The 19,108-nt window shown below is 35.6% G+C and overlaps 1 protein-coding gene across 3 annotated transcripts in view; it reads right to left on the bottom strand.

Annotated features, from left to right (window-relative positions):
- The window catches only part of pxna (paxillin a), a 37,709-nt gene that overhangs the window by 17,866 nt on the left and 735 nt on the right, over positions 1–19,108 (bottom strand). The window contains exons 2-3 of one of the 3 annotated variants that reach the window (XM_079416020.1): positions 2,239–2,315; positions 56–261 (exon numbers count right to left, since the gene is read on the bottom strand). Coding sequence is in view for 2 of the 3 variants with exons in the window: in XM_079416018.1 (XP_079272144.1) it covers positions 56–261; positions 3,736–4,324 (795 nt within the window). In the remaining variant the exon portion in view is untranslated. Of the gene's footprint in view, positions 1–55; positions 262–2,238; positions 2,316–3,735; positions 4,340–19,108 lie in introns of those variants that run through there. The other 2 variants (XM_079416018.1, XM_079416019.1) reach the window with 2 other exon arrangements.

The following is a 19,108-nucleotide window of genomic DNA, read 5'->3' as shown; positions in this document are numbered from 1 at the left end:
AGCAGAAAGCTCTGGGGAATAAAGAAACCTTTCAGGAAGTAATGGTGTCTTTTACCTGGGTTGATGAGTGCTTCGATTCTGGATTTTCTACCCAAGATCCATTAAGTGTTTGAGCAGGAGGAGAGGTTACTCGAGGCGGGGTGGACACATCCTGATATGAGTCACTTCCTGTGGGGTAGGAATATGGCGTCTCTTCTGGCAGAAAAACAGCTTGTTTGGAAATGTGGGAGGTTGTGGACTCCAAATCCGCGAGAAGAGCATCTGTAAAAAACAGAATTGAAATATTGGTTTGATTCTCAGGGTTGGTTGGTTTTTTAACACCACGCTGGCTTCTGTGGCTTCTCATGATAACTTGAAATAGTAAAAAAAGAGAGTGATTTAAAAACATATAGTTTTTAAAGTTCGCTTTAGATAAAGACTAAAATGAATTCAGGGTGACTTAAAAATGTATTCGAAAATATTTGAAAATTCTAAATTTTCTTTGACAGTTCACAAAATTTCTATTTGTGGAATAATATAGCTCCAATAAGAGAGCTTAAACCTGTACCAAATGCATACAGTTCTGAAGCTCTTCATACACGTCTGTTCAACACGTCTGTTCAAATCCATAACCTCAGTATTAAGATGTTTGCTTCAGATTTGCGTTCCCTGGGGAGGTTTTGTGCACAAATACTATAAATCTATCAGAAATCAAATGGGTTGTTGCTGAATAAACCCTGTTTCAACGTGACTGTCAAGTCTGTTCAAAATTCGCCTCTCTCGGCTGGATCAGAGGGATGATTATGAATCACATGATCAGGATGGTGAAATCACTGCAGGCTTCACTCATACGGGGTGTGGTGAGAGCGACTACCTCACATGTAAAGACTGCTCTGAAACAGCATGCCTACAGGGATAGATTCAGCAGGAAGTAAAGCGCAAAATGCATGTGCATAAACGGACACACCTCTTTATGCACATATAAAATCAATATTCAAAAGCCATAAGCGCAGGAATATAACAGAAAGCACTTACACAATCCACACACTGCTAGGAAAGCTTATAAAACATGCTCTTAAGTGACTGCCAACACATCTCTGGTTTAAAAGTCCTTCATTTAGCAATTACTTCAAATATAAAGCACCTTTAGATCTCAGTTGCATCATCGGTATAAAAAAGTACTTTGTATGGGTTATTGCAGAAAAGCAAAATAATTTTAAACAATGTGTGCATGTTTAGAATAAAAAAAATATTTAAATCAGTGAGCAAGAAACATGACCCGAGGATAAAAACAATGCAGAGAATATTAATTCATAGTTAACAAAATTCAGAGCAATTTAGGCCTATAAATTAATCCATTAATATAAAATGCATAAACTTCAACCCAAATCCAGAGAAAATTCATTCATTAATATAATAACACACAAAATTCAGAGCAAATAAATCCATACATTTATCATACAAATCCTTTCATATAATTATTCATAAATATAACATAATATTCAGATTCATATTATTTAAAAAATACATAACACAAAATTCAGAGCAAATAAATTAATAAATATTTATCTGATAAAATCCAGAGTAAATCAATGCATAAATAAGGGCCGATATTCAGAGCATATTATTTGAAAATACATAACACAAAATTGTGATAAAATTGATTTATAAAAATAAATTCTGAGAAAATTAATTGACTGAAATAATGAGTAATTAATATACAAAATTCAGAACAAATTGGTTTATAAATATATAACAAGAATAAGGGCAATTCATTTATATATAATTAAAATTATATAAAACATATTTTTTCATTTTGAAAAATAAAGTAGCTAGAGTTTCCATGCAGCATTTAAGTAATATAAATGAGGTGTTTGTCACAAGAAGCATTGGTTGTCAGTGTTTATGATTTGATCTGATTGTAGTTTTTGATGCTTTGACACACCAATCACGTCCGGTGTAGAGATAATGATAATCTAGACGTTAGGCGTTAGGTTTATCTTCTACCATACATGGTATACAATCCAAACTCACACAAGACGAGTGCAACAAAATCATCAAACTCAACAAGCAACTTGTGTGAGCAGGTAAACTTTGTTCAGTCCACAAACACACAACACATCGTTAAATCACAATATCAACTTCAGCAGATCCCCAAAATCACGATTACAGGCCACAAACACATGAAAGCCACAATCTCAAAGAAGAAACAACCAGTTAAAGGCAAATAACATGAACGGAGTGAAGCTTGTTACTTACACTGTGAGCGGGACAGACAGAAACGCCCTGCTCAGCTCTGGGTCTTTACCTTCGCACTTTATCTCAGACAGGAGGAGCTACGACAAGGAGTGGAAAAAACAGATAGGATAAGGATGGAATATCAAAGAGAGACAGAATGATCTCTATACAGAAGAGAAGAGGAGAAGAGAGAGGAAAGGGAAAATGGAGACAGGACAAGTATCGTAAACTCTTCTGCGTTCAGTAGCAGTGACTGTGGAGTCGTCTGAGGGGAGGGCGGGCGGCTTTTTTTCGACAGGTGCTAACTTTAACTTCCCCTCCACATACCAGATACTAAAAATGCTGCGGTATATAACCTGCTGCAGCTGTGTACAGGTCACTAATCTGGTCAAGCCAGAGAAAGACTCTGCTACCATTAGACAAACAGATTAACTTGCTATATGACTGTGAATATTATTTACAACAGCAAGGACTGCAAGACTTTGAGACTTGAATCTGATCATATCTTGACTGTTTGTTCAGCACTCGTCTCGGCCTGATGAGGGAGTGGCAAAGGAAACATTAACTCATATTTCTCTCTTGCTCGTCCTCTCTGCTATTGCTCTATCTACATCCATTACATTGATATTTGACATAAAAAAACCCGGATAGTTCACCCAAAAATCTAAATACTGTCATCATTTACTCACCCTCAAGTTGTTCTAAACCAGCTTCTTTCTTCTTCTAAAATAGGATATTTTACCAAACATTGCATCTTCCATTGCATGAGAAAAAAAATACTATGGAATTCAATGGGGACCAAAAACTGTTTGGTTACATACATTCTTCACAATATGCGTTCAGCAGAAGAAATACATACTTGGAACAACTTGACAGTGAATAAATTAATGCAGTTTTAATTTTTGGGTGAACTATTCTTTTAAGCATCCGGCATCATATCAAATCATTTGACAAAAAAGGCTGTATCACTGGATAACACTAAAAACAACAATTTCTAGTCACAAACAAAATCATGCATGGTTGGAAATCAAAATTCTTAAATGCCCCAATTTTTCCAAGTTTTTATGACCGTGGGAACTCTGGTATTATTTTCTGATAAACATAAGCCAATTCTAAAGAATAAAAGCCACAAAACACCTTTGTCTTTGTCAATTAGGCCACAAGTTAGGCTACTGCTGTATACAAGTAACAAAAACTATAACTAGAAAATGGAAGCATAACTGCATATGTTCTTCCTTTTTTCGATCAACTGTAGATATGACCATGCCACTAATAAACTAAGCAAAAATTTAAACAGAAGTAACAGACAATTCAAACAAACAGTTGAGCTGAGTACTCGGGTACTCATGTCCATCCTCATCACAAAGGAGCAAAAACTCAAAAATGACAGTGTCCAAATGAAAACGCACAGACCAATCAGCCATATCTGCAAACATGTGTGTGCTAACAGAGATTTTGGGAAATAAATACACACATTAACCTAACTCACAGTCACAAGACAATAAGAGCCAAACCTACCTCCCCCCATCACCCACACTGGATCGGGGATCATGTATGTCCCATCTGAATCAGTCGTGCCGGTCGACTGAAGGACAGGACCTGTCAATGACTCTCCAGCATGTGCTTTTTCAGCTCCCAGAGCGGCATGTGTGTCTGACGCCTCAGACGGAGCTGAATCTGGGGCTGAATGTGGGTCAGGAACGGATGTTAATGAGGACACTTGTACGGGTGGAGCGACTGAATCCATTTCTAAAGCTGAAACCAAAACGGATTCAGAAATCGCCTGCATATCTAACATATCTTCCACAGCACCTTCTACCGAAGCTGAAAGAGGTACGAAATCGGTTGAATCTGGTGACGTCTTCTCTGGTGAAGCTGACATATCAGTATCAGGCATCGGCTCTTGGGCCCGTCCCATTTCTGGTGTGAAATACTGCATGTCGAATTCCCCAAAATCCTTGTCAATCTCCTCAACAGCTAATGCTGATGAAGTCTCTCCGTCCATCGAGGAACAAAAAAGGAACCGCACCCGAAGGAATCCAGCACAGGATCCGGAAAAGTCTGGAGTGGGATGAGGAAAGGAAGGGTCGTTCTCCTTCCAGAGCATTCAAAACATTCCACTGGGCTCGATTATGTATACAGCCGGCAGCTCGCTAGATAACGCTTTCTCTCGGGGGGGATTTGCTTACATAAGCTATAGACACTATGCAAACCCATATATGACCACGTTTTTAGGGTCTACAAAAAAACACTACGGGGTTAAACATTCCCAGACATTATCTAGGAAGAAAGTTATTCCGAAAATCCTGCAAGAGCGAGCAGAGGACCGTTATTCCTTTGAAAGACTATACAGGACGCCACTTATTTAAACACCGTTTATCACTGAAAACTCAGACGATCTCTGCTCAGCTTCAAAAGAGGGACAGTCCACTTAAAATCAGTTATCATCTGTACACATCAGGTCAATCGGGGCCAGTCATCATGAAACCCTATACAGGGTTTCTGCAGGTTTTATAAAAAGGTACATTTTAAGACCAAGTAAAGAAAATGTAAGAAATAAATTGAATGGATCAAAATCATGAATATGGTCTCTAAATGTTGCCTAAATCTCTTATATTAGCAACACTTCAAAGTCTAAAAATGCAACTTTCAACCTATTGTCATTACTTTTACAAAAAGAAATCGCTTCTGGCTTGGATAACTATGCTTCCAACCACTAAAATATGAGAATGTGGTTGTGTTAATCTGCAGAAAACACCTAGCTTGAGAGTGCTTCTTTTCAGTTGAGATGCTTTGATATGGTTGATGTGATATGGAATATCTGCTGAAGTAATATGGCATATGCATAGCGAATTAAATGTTTCTCCAAACATCATTTTTCATAATATTGTGGTAGTTCGGGAATTCCATCTGCTAAGGAAATCAATATTTGGAGACAAGCAATATTAACTTCACTAGTCAGTCGTAGTACAAGCAGGGTGTGACGGTTGGTCGGTGTGGTACTAGTCCCGCCCCTCCTCCACTGTGATTGGTTAGCTGACCAAAAAGTGACAGTGATGAGCTCTGCGTTTTATCCAAAGTTGGACATTCTTCAACTATTGGCGCCAAAAAAGTGCCGAACACACAGCACTCAGTGTCAAATAAATGCTCACACCTCATCAAAATGCTGCTGTTTTAAAAAATGCATTGCTACTATTCAAAACAACTGAAAAAATATGGTAGTATAGGTAAAAAATGCTTTGTTGGACACACAGCTTAAAATGTACTGATCCTTCTGATCATCTGATTTTGAAAAAAATTATTCTTAACGAAGTCAGTTTTTATAAACTGTATTTTTTGTATTTTGTCAAACTAAGTATTTTGTCCTCAATGGCAATGCTTGTGTTTGCATTGGTTCATTTTAGTCTGACTCAGGCTCAAACATTTACGGCTCTATTACCATCTCGAGCATCGAAACACGTCACATGCTGTAGAGAAAAAGATGCAATGTCCCTTGGCTTGAAATGACGCGTTTGTGACAAAGTCAAAATAAGGATGGAAAATTATCATTTTTATAAATATGTAAACTTTTTGATGCAAAAAAACTTCATAAGCTAACCTCCAGAAATATCATATAAAGATAAAAAAGCATTTTATGACTCCTTTAACCAGTTAGCTCTATGCTACTGCTAAGCAAACTTGTTAACCAAACAACTTGATGACATTTTGCTCTATTACAGTATGTATATCCACACATACAGTGCAGTACTACTTAAAAGTGTCATAGCGATTAAGAAACATTTCTGTAGTATTTCTTCATTGCTACCGTTAAAGCTGCAGTCCGTAAGTTTAGCCTCTTTGTCACCATCTCTGTTTGAAAACCTGGAATTGCAGCTGCTTGCGGAATTATCTTCCTTGCGTGGGATGTACACCGGCACGGCTCCAGCGCGGATGAATCTAATGTTTTGAGTAGTATGTGTGGCTGTCAGTCACCGCACCGGTGTGGATGTTTACTGTACTTCGCAATCACAGATTCTAGCCTACGTCTTGGAATATATGACCCAAATAAGAATTTTCACCTGGCTATTGTCATCTGAACAAGTTAGTAACAAGTCTGCTACGTTTGTTCTGACCAACTGAGAAAAAAGCATTACATTAAATCGCTCGACCAATGGTGATTAAATCTAAAGATCAGTTAGCTCATATCACAAACCGTGCAAATTATTATTATTGTTATACTTTATTCTCAAATTATTAATGTTAACAACATCAGCATTGCGTTACTGAGTATTGTGTGTGTTAGCGTATAGATTTCAATTTCTGTACAGTCTAATCTAATTGTCATGCCATCGATTTTCATATTAAAAATTTTTTAACCCAAAAAGCAAATTATGCTCCCTTCGAACTGGTTTTCTTTAAAATACAAAACTTGTGTAATCCCAGGCTATCTGTACTCAGAAGCACATATAAAACGGGAATATAATTTAATTTAATTAACATGCGTTTCATAAACACACAATCCTTTCTGGATTACAATCCGCCATCAAAATGATACATTTAATTATTCCAGCTGCTGTAAAAGGCTTTAAACGATCCGTCAGCTGCAGGATCCTCACATGCGATATAGCCTAGTAGCCAGGACAACTTTATGTTTACAGACGTGACGTAATGATGCAGTGCCATGATCGAATTTCGCGAGAAAACCTGCCCGTACCTCTCAAATTAGAAAACATTATTATAAACTAACCGTTGTGAATCGGCCTAAAGTAGGGTGATAGTTTTGAGCACTGGCTGGTTATGTACTTGCTCAAATATTGATTTTGGATAATTTTTTACCAAAAAAAAAAAAAAAAAATGAAAGCATTGTTTATTTGTATCTTTCTTCATATGTGTCTTTCTAATACTGTACATTACATAGGCCTAGTTTGTTATTTCAATCTTTGTTATTATTTTTCATAATGACGATAAAATAAAACACCAAAACTAACTATGTAATGTATATTGTTACAATGACATAAAATAACTCATATTTTGAAATAAGATTTTTCTCAATCTCAATTTCGATGCAACTGAAAAGGCATGAAATTACATTAAAAATGTCATCATGATTACAAACAATTAACACCATAATACGATTTTCTATCATTCCTAATCTAAAAAACAGACCACATCCTAGAGAGTTTGTTTCATTTGATAAACTTGCTTTGAGTAACATATATTTTGGCAAGTTACACTGAAATGCACTGCCAATACAAATATAACTGCAGCATAACTTCACCCTGACAACTTCCTCTGGAACTAACATCTATAAACCGTGAACATGTTTAAAACATTCAAACAGTGGTAAGAAGAGAAAGAAACACTGAATGGACAGGGATTATTGGAGGAAAACAGTGACTATGCATTGCAAAAAATGCTGAATAATAGAAACCGGAACTATTTTATAACACACCATTTCACAGTCCACCACATTTCTACGCCACAGGTCATTAAATCTGAGCAGGAATAAACAAAGCTGGAAATAGGAGTCTAGGGTGCCAAGAACTGCTATGTCTTTGCCTTAAGGGCTCGTTATCATTGCCTATTTCATAATCCATCCATCTCCATTCACATGTATACTTGTGTGTCCCCTTCTGGTCAATGAGTAGAAGTGCATTAAACACCTTATGCACCCAAAGAGATAAAACAGTTGAGAAACAGGCCTTAAAAATGACTGACAACTCACTCCAGTCTTAACTGCAGGAAACTCAATCTGCACAGACAGATCAAACCTAAAGAGTCTGATGTTGGTCATTTATGAAAGTGAAATATAGAGTTCTCAACTCTGAAGTCCTGACCTTCAGAGATTTGAGAGCAGGGGTGGTCGAGCCAAGGAGGGAGACCCAAGACCCCCGTGCTAAAATTAGAGCCTCCGGTCCTAAACCTGCCACAGAGAACCGATGAAATACATCCCACGCTGTAAAACCTGAGCGATCCGAGGGAGTAAAGCATTAATAACCCTGAATTCTCCAGCGTTCTGTTCTCAACATGCGACACAGATGTCAACCCTGCAAGAATTAGGGAGAGTATCACGATTACACAGTAAGGAAATGACACAATCTGTTTTTCCATCACAACAGAGCAAACGTAGTGAGGCAAAAAAGTGACTGACAGGGATGAACCACACAAAACAGACATGAAGCAGAATGTCAAATCTGCTTATAAAAAACCTGATGCTTCTATTCACAATCAATGCATTACACTGACATAAGACGTTAATTTAATTACTTATATATATATATATATATATATATATATATATATATATATATAAAAATTAATTCAAATAATTACAAATTTTATATACAAATTTTATTTTATATACAAATAGATTTTACTTGTATTTATATGTATAAGCAAGCATATTTATATATTTTTATTTTATATTATTATTAAATTATATCAATAATAAATATTATATTTATATAATATATATAATTTATTGATTAACAATTTAATTGATTACTGGAGCAATTATCAGAAGAGGTACACTTAATTACGGTAGAATGGTGGTTCATACAGCTAATTATGTATATAATAATTATTTACATATAATTAGCAACTAAATCTATAAATGTATAAACACTTTATATTATATAATAATAATAATTATTATAATTAATACCATAATTATGTGTACGCGCACACACAAAAACACACACAGTGGTGTGAAAAAGTGTTGGCCCCCTTCCTGATTTTTTATTTTTTTTGCATGTGTCGTGTCACTTTAATGTTCAGATCAAACTAATTTAAATATTAATCAATGATAACACAAGTAAACACAACATGCAGATTTTGAATAAAGTTTTTTTATTATGAAGGGAAAACAAAATCCAAACCCACATGGCCCTGTGTGAAAAAGTGCTTGCCCCCTAAACCTAATAACTGGTTGGGCCACCCTTAGCAGCAACAACTGCAATCAAGCGTTTGTGTTACTTTTACGCCAGATGTAATGGGACACGCACCTTCCAAAAAGTTCAACTTTTGTCTCGTCAGTCCACAGAGTGTTTTCCCAAAAGTCTTGGGGATCATCAAGATGTTTTCTGGCAAAACTGAGACGAGCCTTTATGTTCTTTTTGCTCAGTAGTGGTTTTCGTCTTGGATCTCTGCCATGCAGGCCATTTATGCCCAGTCTCTTTCTTATGGTGGAGTCATGAACACTGACCTTAACTGAGGCAAGTGAGGCCTGCAGTTCTTTAGATGTTGTTGTGGGGTCTTTTGTGACCTCTTGGATGAGTCGTCGCTGCGCTCTTGGGGTAATTTTGGTCAGCCGGCCACTCCTGTGAAGGTTCACCACTGTTCCATGTTTTCTCCATTTGTGGATAATGGCTCTCACTGTGGTTCGCTGGAGTCCCAAAGCTTTAGAAATGGCTTTATAACCTTTTCCAGACTGATAGATCTCAATTACTTTCTTTCTCATTTGTTCCTGAATTTCTTTGGATCTCAACATGATGTGTAGCTTTTGAGGATCGTTTGGTCTACTTCACTTTGTCAGGCAGGTCCTATTTAAGTGATTTCTTGATTGCGAACAGGTGTGGCAGTAATCAGGCCTGGGTGTGGCTAGAGAAACTGAACTCAGGTGTGATAAACCACAGTTATGTTTTAACAAAACACTTTTTCACACAGGGCCATGTGGGTTTGGATTTTGTTTTCCCTTCATAAAAAAAACCCTTCATTTAAAAACTGCATGTTGTGTTTACTTGTGTTATCTTTGATTAATATTTAAATTTAAAAAATTTAAAGTTTGAATCTGAAACATTAAAGTGTGACAAACATGCAAAAAAAATAAAACTCAGGAAGGGGGCCAACAATTTTTCACACCACTGTGTGTGTGTGTGTGTGTGTGTGTGTGTGTGTGTGTGTGTGTATATATACACACACACACATATATACATATATATATATTTATTACATATATATGGTCAGAATTATTGCCGCAACTGTGCGAGGTCAGCGCGCACGCACCTCTTTCTCTGCATCTGCTCTGTTCAGCGAGGGGCTGAGAGGAGCAGCGCGTTCAGTTAAAATAGATATGTTGCTTCTCTAAATTTACAAGCAAATATAGCCGAAATCACAGCACAGGAATTGTCTTTGTCTGGTCTTATCTTGTGTGTATTATTTGATATCATCAGATGACGACTCAATTATAAATCAGGATTTTTGTGCACATTAAAGTTTTGGAAGGGAGAGCTGGTTAGTCAAAGCGTTTGTCACTATTTCATATTTATTCTGTTGTCTGACAACAGAAACAGTACAATATATAAATGAAAACAGTTTTATTGAGAATTTGGCTGCATTAAAATACAGTATGTGAGCACAGAGACACAAACATATGTAAAAGGCAATATGACGTGATGACGTCATGAATATGCTAAGTAGCGACATTTAGCCACTTTTCAAACTGGCTTTAGCTACTTTCCATTGAAAGAAGTTGGCAACACTGAGCGCTGCACTTATGAACTTCATTATGCATTATACAGAGGCAAGATGAAAAGAAAAAATACCATCTAAAGACAGTAAGTTCCCCTCAGACATACATTCATATAAACTCCTACGCCCTAATTGAATCGCGTTTGTTTAGCATCTCAACCTATTTGAATCGTCACATATCTAAATCATTTTTTTAACCGGCTCGCGGTTAATCGTTACATCCCTATTGGCCTGTTAATTACTTAAAAGCTGCATAAAGAGAGTGAAAGACATGAAAAGTGCTGTTCCTCGGTGGAGATCATGTCCTCTGGCTCCTCTATATTTAAGGCTGTGTGTTTTTTAATTATGATTCTGTCAGAGAGACGCCATGTGGGACCAATTACCAGCACTGAGTCAAACACACAGACAGAGAGAGAGAGCGACAGTCCAGTATCATTATCAAACTGCTATTTATACTAGCGGACCATCTCATTAATGACCTGAGAGTTACAGTATACGTCACATTTCATCTAAAATGATAGCCTTCTCATGAGAAGAATCTGCTGCAGGCTACATTTGTGTTACTTGTGGTCAAAAGATCTTGAAATTAACCATAAACCAATGATGAAGCAATGCAGCTGATGACACGTGAAGTCATATGTGGTCATACGGAGGAACTGAACACACACACAGACGGACAGTGACTCTGAGCCGAAGAACAAATGATCCATCCTGAACATTGTCAGACGACAACACAGCTCTTCTGACTTATCTAAAAATATGACTACGGTGTTACTGGCCCCTGTGATTGTGATTTTGACTCCTAAAAAGGAATTCTTAAGCAATTTTGGTTAAAGGAGACAAACATTTTCTTTATTTTCTCACTTTCACATTTCTCATTTTCTGTCATAAAATAAAACAAAATAAAAGTAAAAAATAAAAAGTACAAAAATACATATAAAAAGAAAAAGATTACTGACAAAATAAAATAACAATAAAATAATTAAAAAGTACAAAATAAAAATAAAACAAAATATATAAAAGGAAATAAAAATAAAAATGTAATTTAATTAAAATTAAATAAAAAAAATAAAAATGTAATAAAATAAATATAAAATAAATTTTATAAACAAAAAATAGAAAATGAAATATGTAAAAATACAAAATACAAAAAAAAAAAAATCTAAATAGAATGAACAATAAAATAAAACACTCATTAGACGGGAAGCCTAAGAGCATGTGAAGTAGTTATTGTTCCTGAGAAAACAAGAGCTCAAGCCCAAACTCCGCCTGCAACCAATGGGATCCAAGGAAATAACTTAAAGAACTTATAAGTGGTTAAGCACATGCCACCCAGTCTTGCTCACAATATGCCTGGGATTCAAAGCCTAATCCTACAGATCAGACAAGATGCGTTCGGCATCACGCATACAGTCTTGTGACCTGAGAGTTACTGTACTGTCAATGAGAGAAGCACAAAGAAGGAACAGGAGAATAAGTGTGCAAGTCTCTACTTAACATTCCTGCATCCAGCCATTCTCCCATGAGCTCTCTCTCTCTCTCTCACCCTCCCCATCCCTCCGTCTCTCTATCTGATGGGCAGAGAGGTGTGCTGGGAATTCCTCAGATTCTTCAGCCTGTTTAGACTCGTGCAGAACATCCCTGATCGTCGTGCCAGATGCATCACTTAGATTAAAGTCAGGGAAAATGCAAAGCCAATTCTGGGCATAGAAAGCGTTTACAGAGTAGCCCAGTAATTATCCTGACACCAGGACTTGTCAGAGGCGTGCTAAATTTATCTAACTTTATCTAACTAGGTTAACAGAGATATCCAATATTTGCATTTCAGTTGTGCTGTATGCTGATGAGATGCATTTCATTTCTTTTAACTTGTTTAAATGTCAAATGACTAATCGAAAAATAGTCACTTGGTCAGCTGGAAAAAACAGGAATGGGGATATTTGTTCTCTAAAGAAGGCACTTCCAACTATATTTAGCACAGACCAGAGCATACTATTGCCACAAACCATACAGCATGTGTTCAACACAACCTAAAAATAAATATAAACCTTTAACATGAAAAAATAAATAAGAGCTTATTTATAATATTTAAGAACATATACGAAGAGTTTATTTGCAAAAACAGATAAATAAAAAATGTTCAAAAATCAAGTTTTTTATTACGTTATGTTTTTATTGTGTTTTATTGTGCTAGTTAGCTGAAAATAGTTAAAAACGGAGTTATCTGTTTTTGCAAATGAACTCTTCATATATATAGTCATAGCCAAAAATATCGGCACTCTTGGTAAATATGATCAAAGGCGGCTGTGAAAATTAATCTGCATTGTTAATCCTTTTGATCTTTTATTTAAAGAATTCACAAAAATCTAACCTTTCATTGGATAATAAGAATTTAAAATGGGGGGGGGGGGTCTCATTATGAAATAAATGTTTTTCTCAAATACACGTTGGACACAATTATTGGCACCCCTAGAAATTCTTAGGAGTAAAATATCTCTGAAGTATATTCCCATTTATATTCACAATTTTGAGCACTCCAGGGTGATTATGAACATGAAATTATCCAGCCATGGCTTCCTGTTGCACAGAAATATAAATAGGAGGGAAAACAAAGCCCAAATTCCCTTAATCATCCATCACAATGAGAAAAACCAAAGAATATATTTCTGATGTGCAGCAAAAGATGGCTTTAAGAAAAGAACTAGAGCAGTGAACATTCCCATTTCCACCATCAGGGCAATAATTAAGAATTTCCGATCAACAGAAAATGTTATGAATCTGCCTGGAAGAGGACGTGTGTCTATATCGTCCTAATGCACGGTGAGAAGGAGAGTTTGAGTGGCTAAAGACTCTCCAAGGACCACAGCTGGAGAATTACAGAAAATAGTAGAAAATAGTCTCGGGGTCAGAAAACCTTCGACAGCATTTTAGGAAATTAGGTTTAGGAACAAAATTGTCAAACATTCCCTACATCACCACATGTTGTTCGGGAGGGTTTCAAGAAAAATTAAAAAACTCATCCAAAAACAAACTCCAGCATATTCAGTTATCAGACACGACTTGAACTTCAATGAGTATGAGAAAATGAGTGAGGTGAACTGAAGAGAAGCAGCTCCGTCATGACTCATGGAGCTGGGAATCTGAAGGATCTGGAGTGATTCTGGATGAAGGAATGGTCTCTGATCTCTTGTCAGGTGTTCTCTAACCTCATCAGGCATTATAGGAGAACATTTAGAGCTGTTAAACTGGCAAATGGAGGTTTCAAAAAGTATTGAATAAAAGGGTGCCGTTAATTGTGGCCAATGTGTATTAGAGAAAAATATTTATTTCATAATGATATTTCCCCTCATTTTAAATTCTTATTATCCAATGAAAGGTTCGATTTTTGTGATTTTTTAAAATAAAAGATCAAAAGGATTAACAATGCAGATTAATTTTCACAGCCTTCTTTGAGTGCCGATATTTTTGGCCATGACTGTATGAGAGAGAGAGAGAATATAATATTACAGGAGAAAAAAATAAATATAACATTTAAGGAGAAAACAATATATAAATACACATATTTTTACTTTTCAATAAATAATGTACATTATTTTTTTCTACTTAATCTATCTTGCCTTACAACATTACTTAAAATAATAAATGTATCAAATGAGAAATTGAGAAAAAGACTTAATTGCTCAGTATGGCATCTCAAACACAAACCCTATATTGTTTATCACAACACAGTATGTGGTATCTTCACGACAAGATAAGATTTCAGCCGTGAGAAAGTATTCAGCTATGTGTTGTATAGGATGTGACCATATCTGCCTTGCAAATAGGTGATGCTCCTGATAAATTCAAGTTAACAGAGTCTGAAAGTCACAGTTATTCACAGTACAAAAACACAGAATAAAGCTATACAAGGAAGATGATCACATTCTCTCACCATAACACATACAAATACAAATGTCACAGTTTGGACTTGTGCATTTCACCATGAAGCCTGTCTGTGTGTGTGTGTGTTGAGGTTGGAGCGTTTCACCATTCATCAAACACTCAGTGTTTACACATCACAACCAAACGCTCTTTCCCAGAAAAGGAACCGTTGCGAGAGTGTTTGCAATGTGACTAACAATCACCAAGGGAAGTTCATATTTGAACTCATCCAGAAAAACAGATCAACATTAGTCTGCTTTAAAACAGTGACTTTTGATCTCATAATTCTGACACTTTTTCTAAGAATTGCAAAATAAAACTCGCAAATTTTTTTTTTGCAAGTTATAAACTCTGAATTGTGAAAAGTCATAATTTTGCAAAATAAACTCGCAATTGTGAGAAAAGTAATAATTGTTAGATAAAATCTAGTGCTTTCAAACGATTAATCGCATCCAAAATAAAAGTTTGTTTACATAATATATATATATATATGTGTTTACATAATGTGTATATTTATTAGACCTATGTATATAAATACACACACATGCATGTATACATTTAAGAAAAATTGTTCATATATTAAGTATATTTAAATATATTATAAATTCTAGAATATAAATACATGTAAATATTTTTGAAAATATATACTGCATGTGTGTATTTATATTATATATATATAATAAATATACACAGTACACACATATATTATGTCAAGAAAACTTTTATTTTGGATGCACTACTTGACGGCACTAAAGAAAAAAATAATAATCGCGATTGTGTGTTATCGTCTCACAATTTTTTTTTTTATATGTGGTAGCCCAAAAACAACAACTGCAAGAATCAAACTCAGAAAAAAAGTGCTTCCATATTTTTGTCTTTCAGAAATCACCATGCACTTTCATCATATGGAAACAAGATGCTTAGACATTCTGCTAAACATCTCATTTTGTGTTTCACAAATAAAAATACAACTCAAGCATGAGTAAATGAGGAACCTTTTTTTTTTAGGTGAGCTTTCTTTAACTCACATTCAACACATCACCAAACCACAGTGTTGCATCTTAATGCATGCAGCAAACTCAACGGTTGAGTGCTAATGTGCTCATACACCATGTTTTGAGTTCTAACCAAAATTTCACACTATGTACAACAGAATATCACAGTTTAGCCCTACAAACATCAGAGCGTCTGAGATGGTTTAGGTCAGACATAAAAGAATGCTTAATTACACACAATCCTTTCTGATTCTTACCAGATCATTTAGATAAATGCTATATTGTGCACACAAGGGTGGACCAGGTTAAACATCCAGGCCTTGATCATACAGACTATTATCATGGACTAGCTTGGACTAAAACCAAATGACAGCTCAATCTTTAACCCAATTACTGGACAAATACATATGTTTGAGAACATTTATGACATTTTGTTTTTTTTTAAAGAAGTCTCCTTTGCTCACCAAGGCTGTATTTATTTAATCATAAATACAGTCAAAATAGCAATATTTTGCAACATAAAAAAAACTGTTTTCTATTTGAATATATTTTAAAATTGAATTTGTCCTCCACAGCCCACAATGCAGGCTTATGGTTAAAGGAGAGGCCTAGCTTAAAAAAAAAAAAAAAAAAAACGCTCACACCTGCGATCTCAATGTCTGCCTCGATCTACGCTTCACTGCCAAGGAGAAAGACACCACTGTTTGTGTGCCATTTAGGACACATTCGATGCGGGCCTGATGAGATGAGGTGAAAGTGCACTGAAGTCAACAGGAGCCTATTTAATTTCTACATGCACAATAAGACCAAGAGTTGGTCTTATTGTGCACAATTTGCAGAGAACAAAGGCAATTGAACTCAATAACAAAGATCTGCACATCTCTATTGCTGCTGAATATTTGTGCAGAGATGCTCTTGAAATGGTTTTGGAATCAGATTGTGATGCAAATCACATACATGAAGAAGAAAGCCAAAATATTAAATGTCATGGATGAATATTTATTGAATAATCCCCTATTTCGGGAGTCAAAATGGCAATTTTCACCTGAGATTTGGATACAAATTGCAGGAGGGGAAAATGACTTTAGAAAGATGGCAGTATCATTATTTTATTTTTACACAGATTGTCAGGTCTATTAGTAAAATCCGTTGACTTTAACAATCCTTGCTGCATTATATGCCAATGGTGACAGTTCAAAAATGGGAAATAGCACTTTTTCGGTCTGTTTTCCCAAAGTCTGAATGCTTGTAACTCAAAAAGTATAAAATATATCTTAATATCCTTTTGGATGTTGGTTTTTACCATACCTTTCTTTTAAAATCTTAATTTCTTAAGACCCCATATGGTTCCGATTCCAGAGATTTCAATGTGGCTCAATTAGTAAATTATTAGAAAGACAAACAAATAGCGAAGAAAGCCAAGATATTAAATGTCATGGAAGTATATTTACATTTGAAACCAAATTGGAGGGGGAAAACTACTTTAAATCTGAATGCTTGTAACTCGAGAAATATTAAAGACATCTCAATATTCTTTTGGATGCTGGTTCTTAACAAGCTTTTCTTTTGCTATCTTAATTTTTAGGCCCCGTATGATTCAGTCCCAGAGATTTTGGGATTTTAATGTGGTTTCATGAGTTATTAAACAGTACACATTAACAAACCCCAACATTTTTGCCAGGGAATTTTCTGAAATTTTATGCCATTCATGCCAATCTGCATTATTCATGCCGGCTCCTGTGATCAGTACGAGAACAGACGGTTTACAACGAGATGGACACTAAAGCGCTGTCAGGATGACACATATCACTGCTAAATATAGGTTTGTGTGTTTGAAAGACTGAAGCTTTGCCCAGCATCTTGACTCATTTCATGAAAATAATTCTTTGTCTAAAATCACATGACGATTAGCTCATGCAAGACTCTTTAGTTGCAATACGACACCTAAACCTGCTCTAGTGAAACACACTGAACATGAGACAATAGCTACAGTACATCTACATGCAGCCAAAACTGCAATAAAAAGTTGTGTAAAAACCTCAATCTGGGAAAAAATATCCAGTTAAGCAAAGTCTGAAGAAAATGTATATTTGATTAAACAAGACAGTGGTGCAGATCTTAAAATCTGTTAAATAGCAGACATGTTAATCAATGCATCCGACAGTTTTCATCAGCCTAAATGTTGAGCCATGTTGAGAATGCAATGCATACTTCTGTTGAGTTATGAATTATGGTCTGATGCATTTCAGAATGCAACAATGGCACAAAATCGAGCTTGTGAAGCATTTGAGGTTGCATACTTGCACAGGGCCGTAACCAGAATAGACATTTTCCCCATTAATAATTAGAAATGGCCAAATGTTCAATATTTGACATTCTTCATGCTTTACCATTGACATAAGCTAAAAATTCATTCCAGCATAAACAGCACTAAACATTTCAAAATTGAGAACTGTTTCACAATAGAAATGCAAACGTCAGATTTTGAATAAAAAAAAATATAGGCTATAATTTACATGATTCAGGTAATTCATAGCAGAATGTAACAAAACAAGAAATATTAAGCTAGTCGTTTCTGACAAATTAGGGATGCGATTAAGAGTGAATGTGTGCATATTTTAAAACAAAACTTTGCATATTTGATTATTTTACAATAAATTCTAGTTCTTTTACCGTTTTTCTTTATTCCCTTAAATACTTTATGTCCTTATTCCTTCAAATAACAAACCACTGCAAAAAATATGGTCTCCGACACTGTGAAAGACCTGCGCAGTTTCAGCATTAAACGCTATCAGTGAGAAGGGAATTACACATTTCATTCAGAACCTGTAATTGGATTGAATCTATTCAGACTGGGAAAAATCAATGCACGTAAACACAGTCAATCTAGCTTTCATCAATAAAAACATCTTGCATCTCAATATACATGCTTTATGCAAGACATACAACATGCACTATTTGCAAAGTTGAAGTACAGCACTAAATACACGCTAACTGGTTTACTCGCCACACAGCATCAGAAGTTAACTTAAAGGACAATATTTATTTTCAATGGCAACTTTTACATTTACGAGAGCATTTTTCCATTGTTGTCCATTAATCTCAAACTTACTGTACCTCCTTTCAACCTAATTTCTAACAAAGTGAATGCAAATACATGTCAGCAAAGGCACTAAAGCCAACACCAGACAATGCTAAGAGTCCACAAATATCAAATAAAAAGAGGAATGCACCATATCTAAGGCCATTGTTAGTTTAATTTTGGCATTTTAGCCGCCAGTTCTGGTTAATTTCTGACCCTGCTCCTACAGTAATGTCTAAACTCTCTGAGCTAAACAAATGCTTGCAATTTGTCATTAGAGATGAACGAAAATAACTTCACTAAACAACATGCCACTCATGAAAACTCCACTCAGCAGCCTGAAGGCAGTAATACTGAGATGAGTTAGATTAGGCTCATTTTCTCATCGCCTTGGGCAACAAGTCAACAAGTTACAACATCAAGATGAAGATTATGGGATCAACTG

This window comes from Barbus barbus, assembly GCF_936440315.1.
Source record: "Barbus barbus genome assembly, chromosome: 5".
Lineage (NCBI taxonomy): Eukaryota > Metazoa > Chordata > Actinopteri > Cypriniformes > Cyprinidae > Barbus > Barbus barbus.
This window is presented reverse-complemented; position numbering and strand designations above follow the sequence as displayed.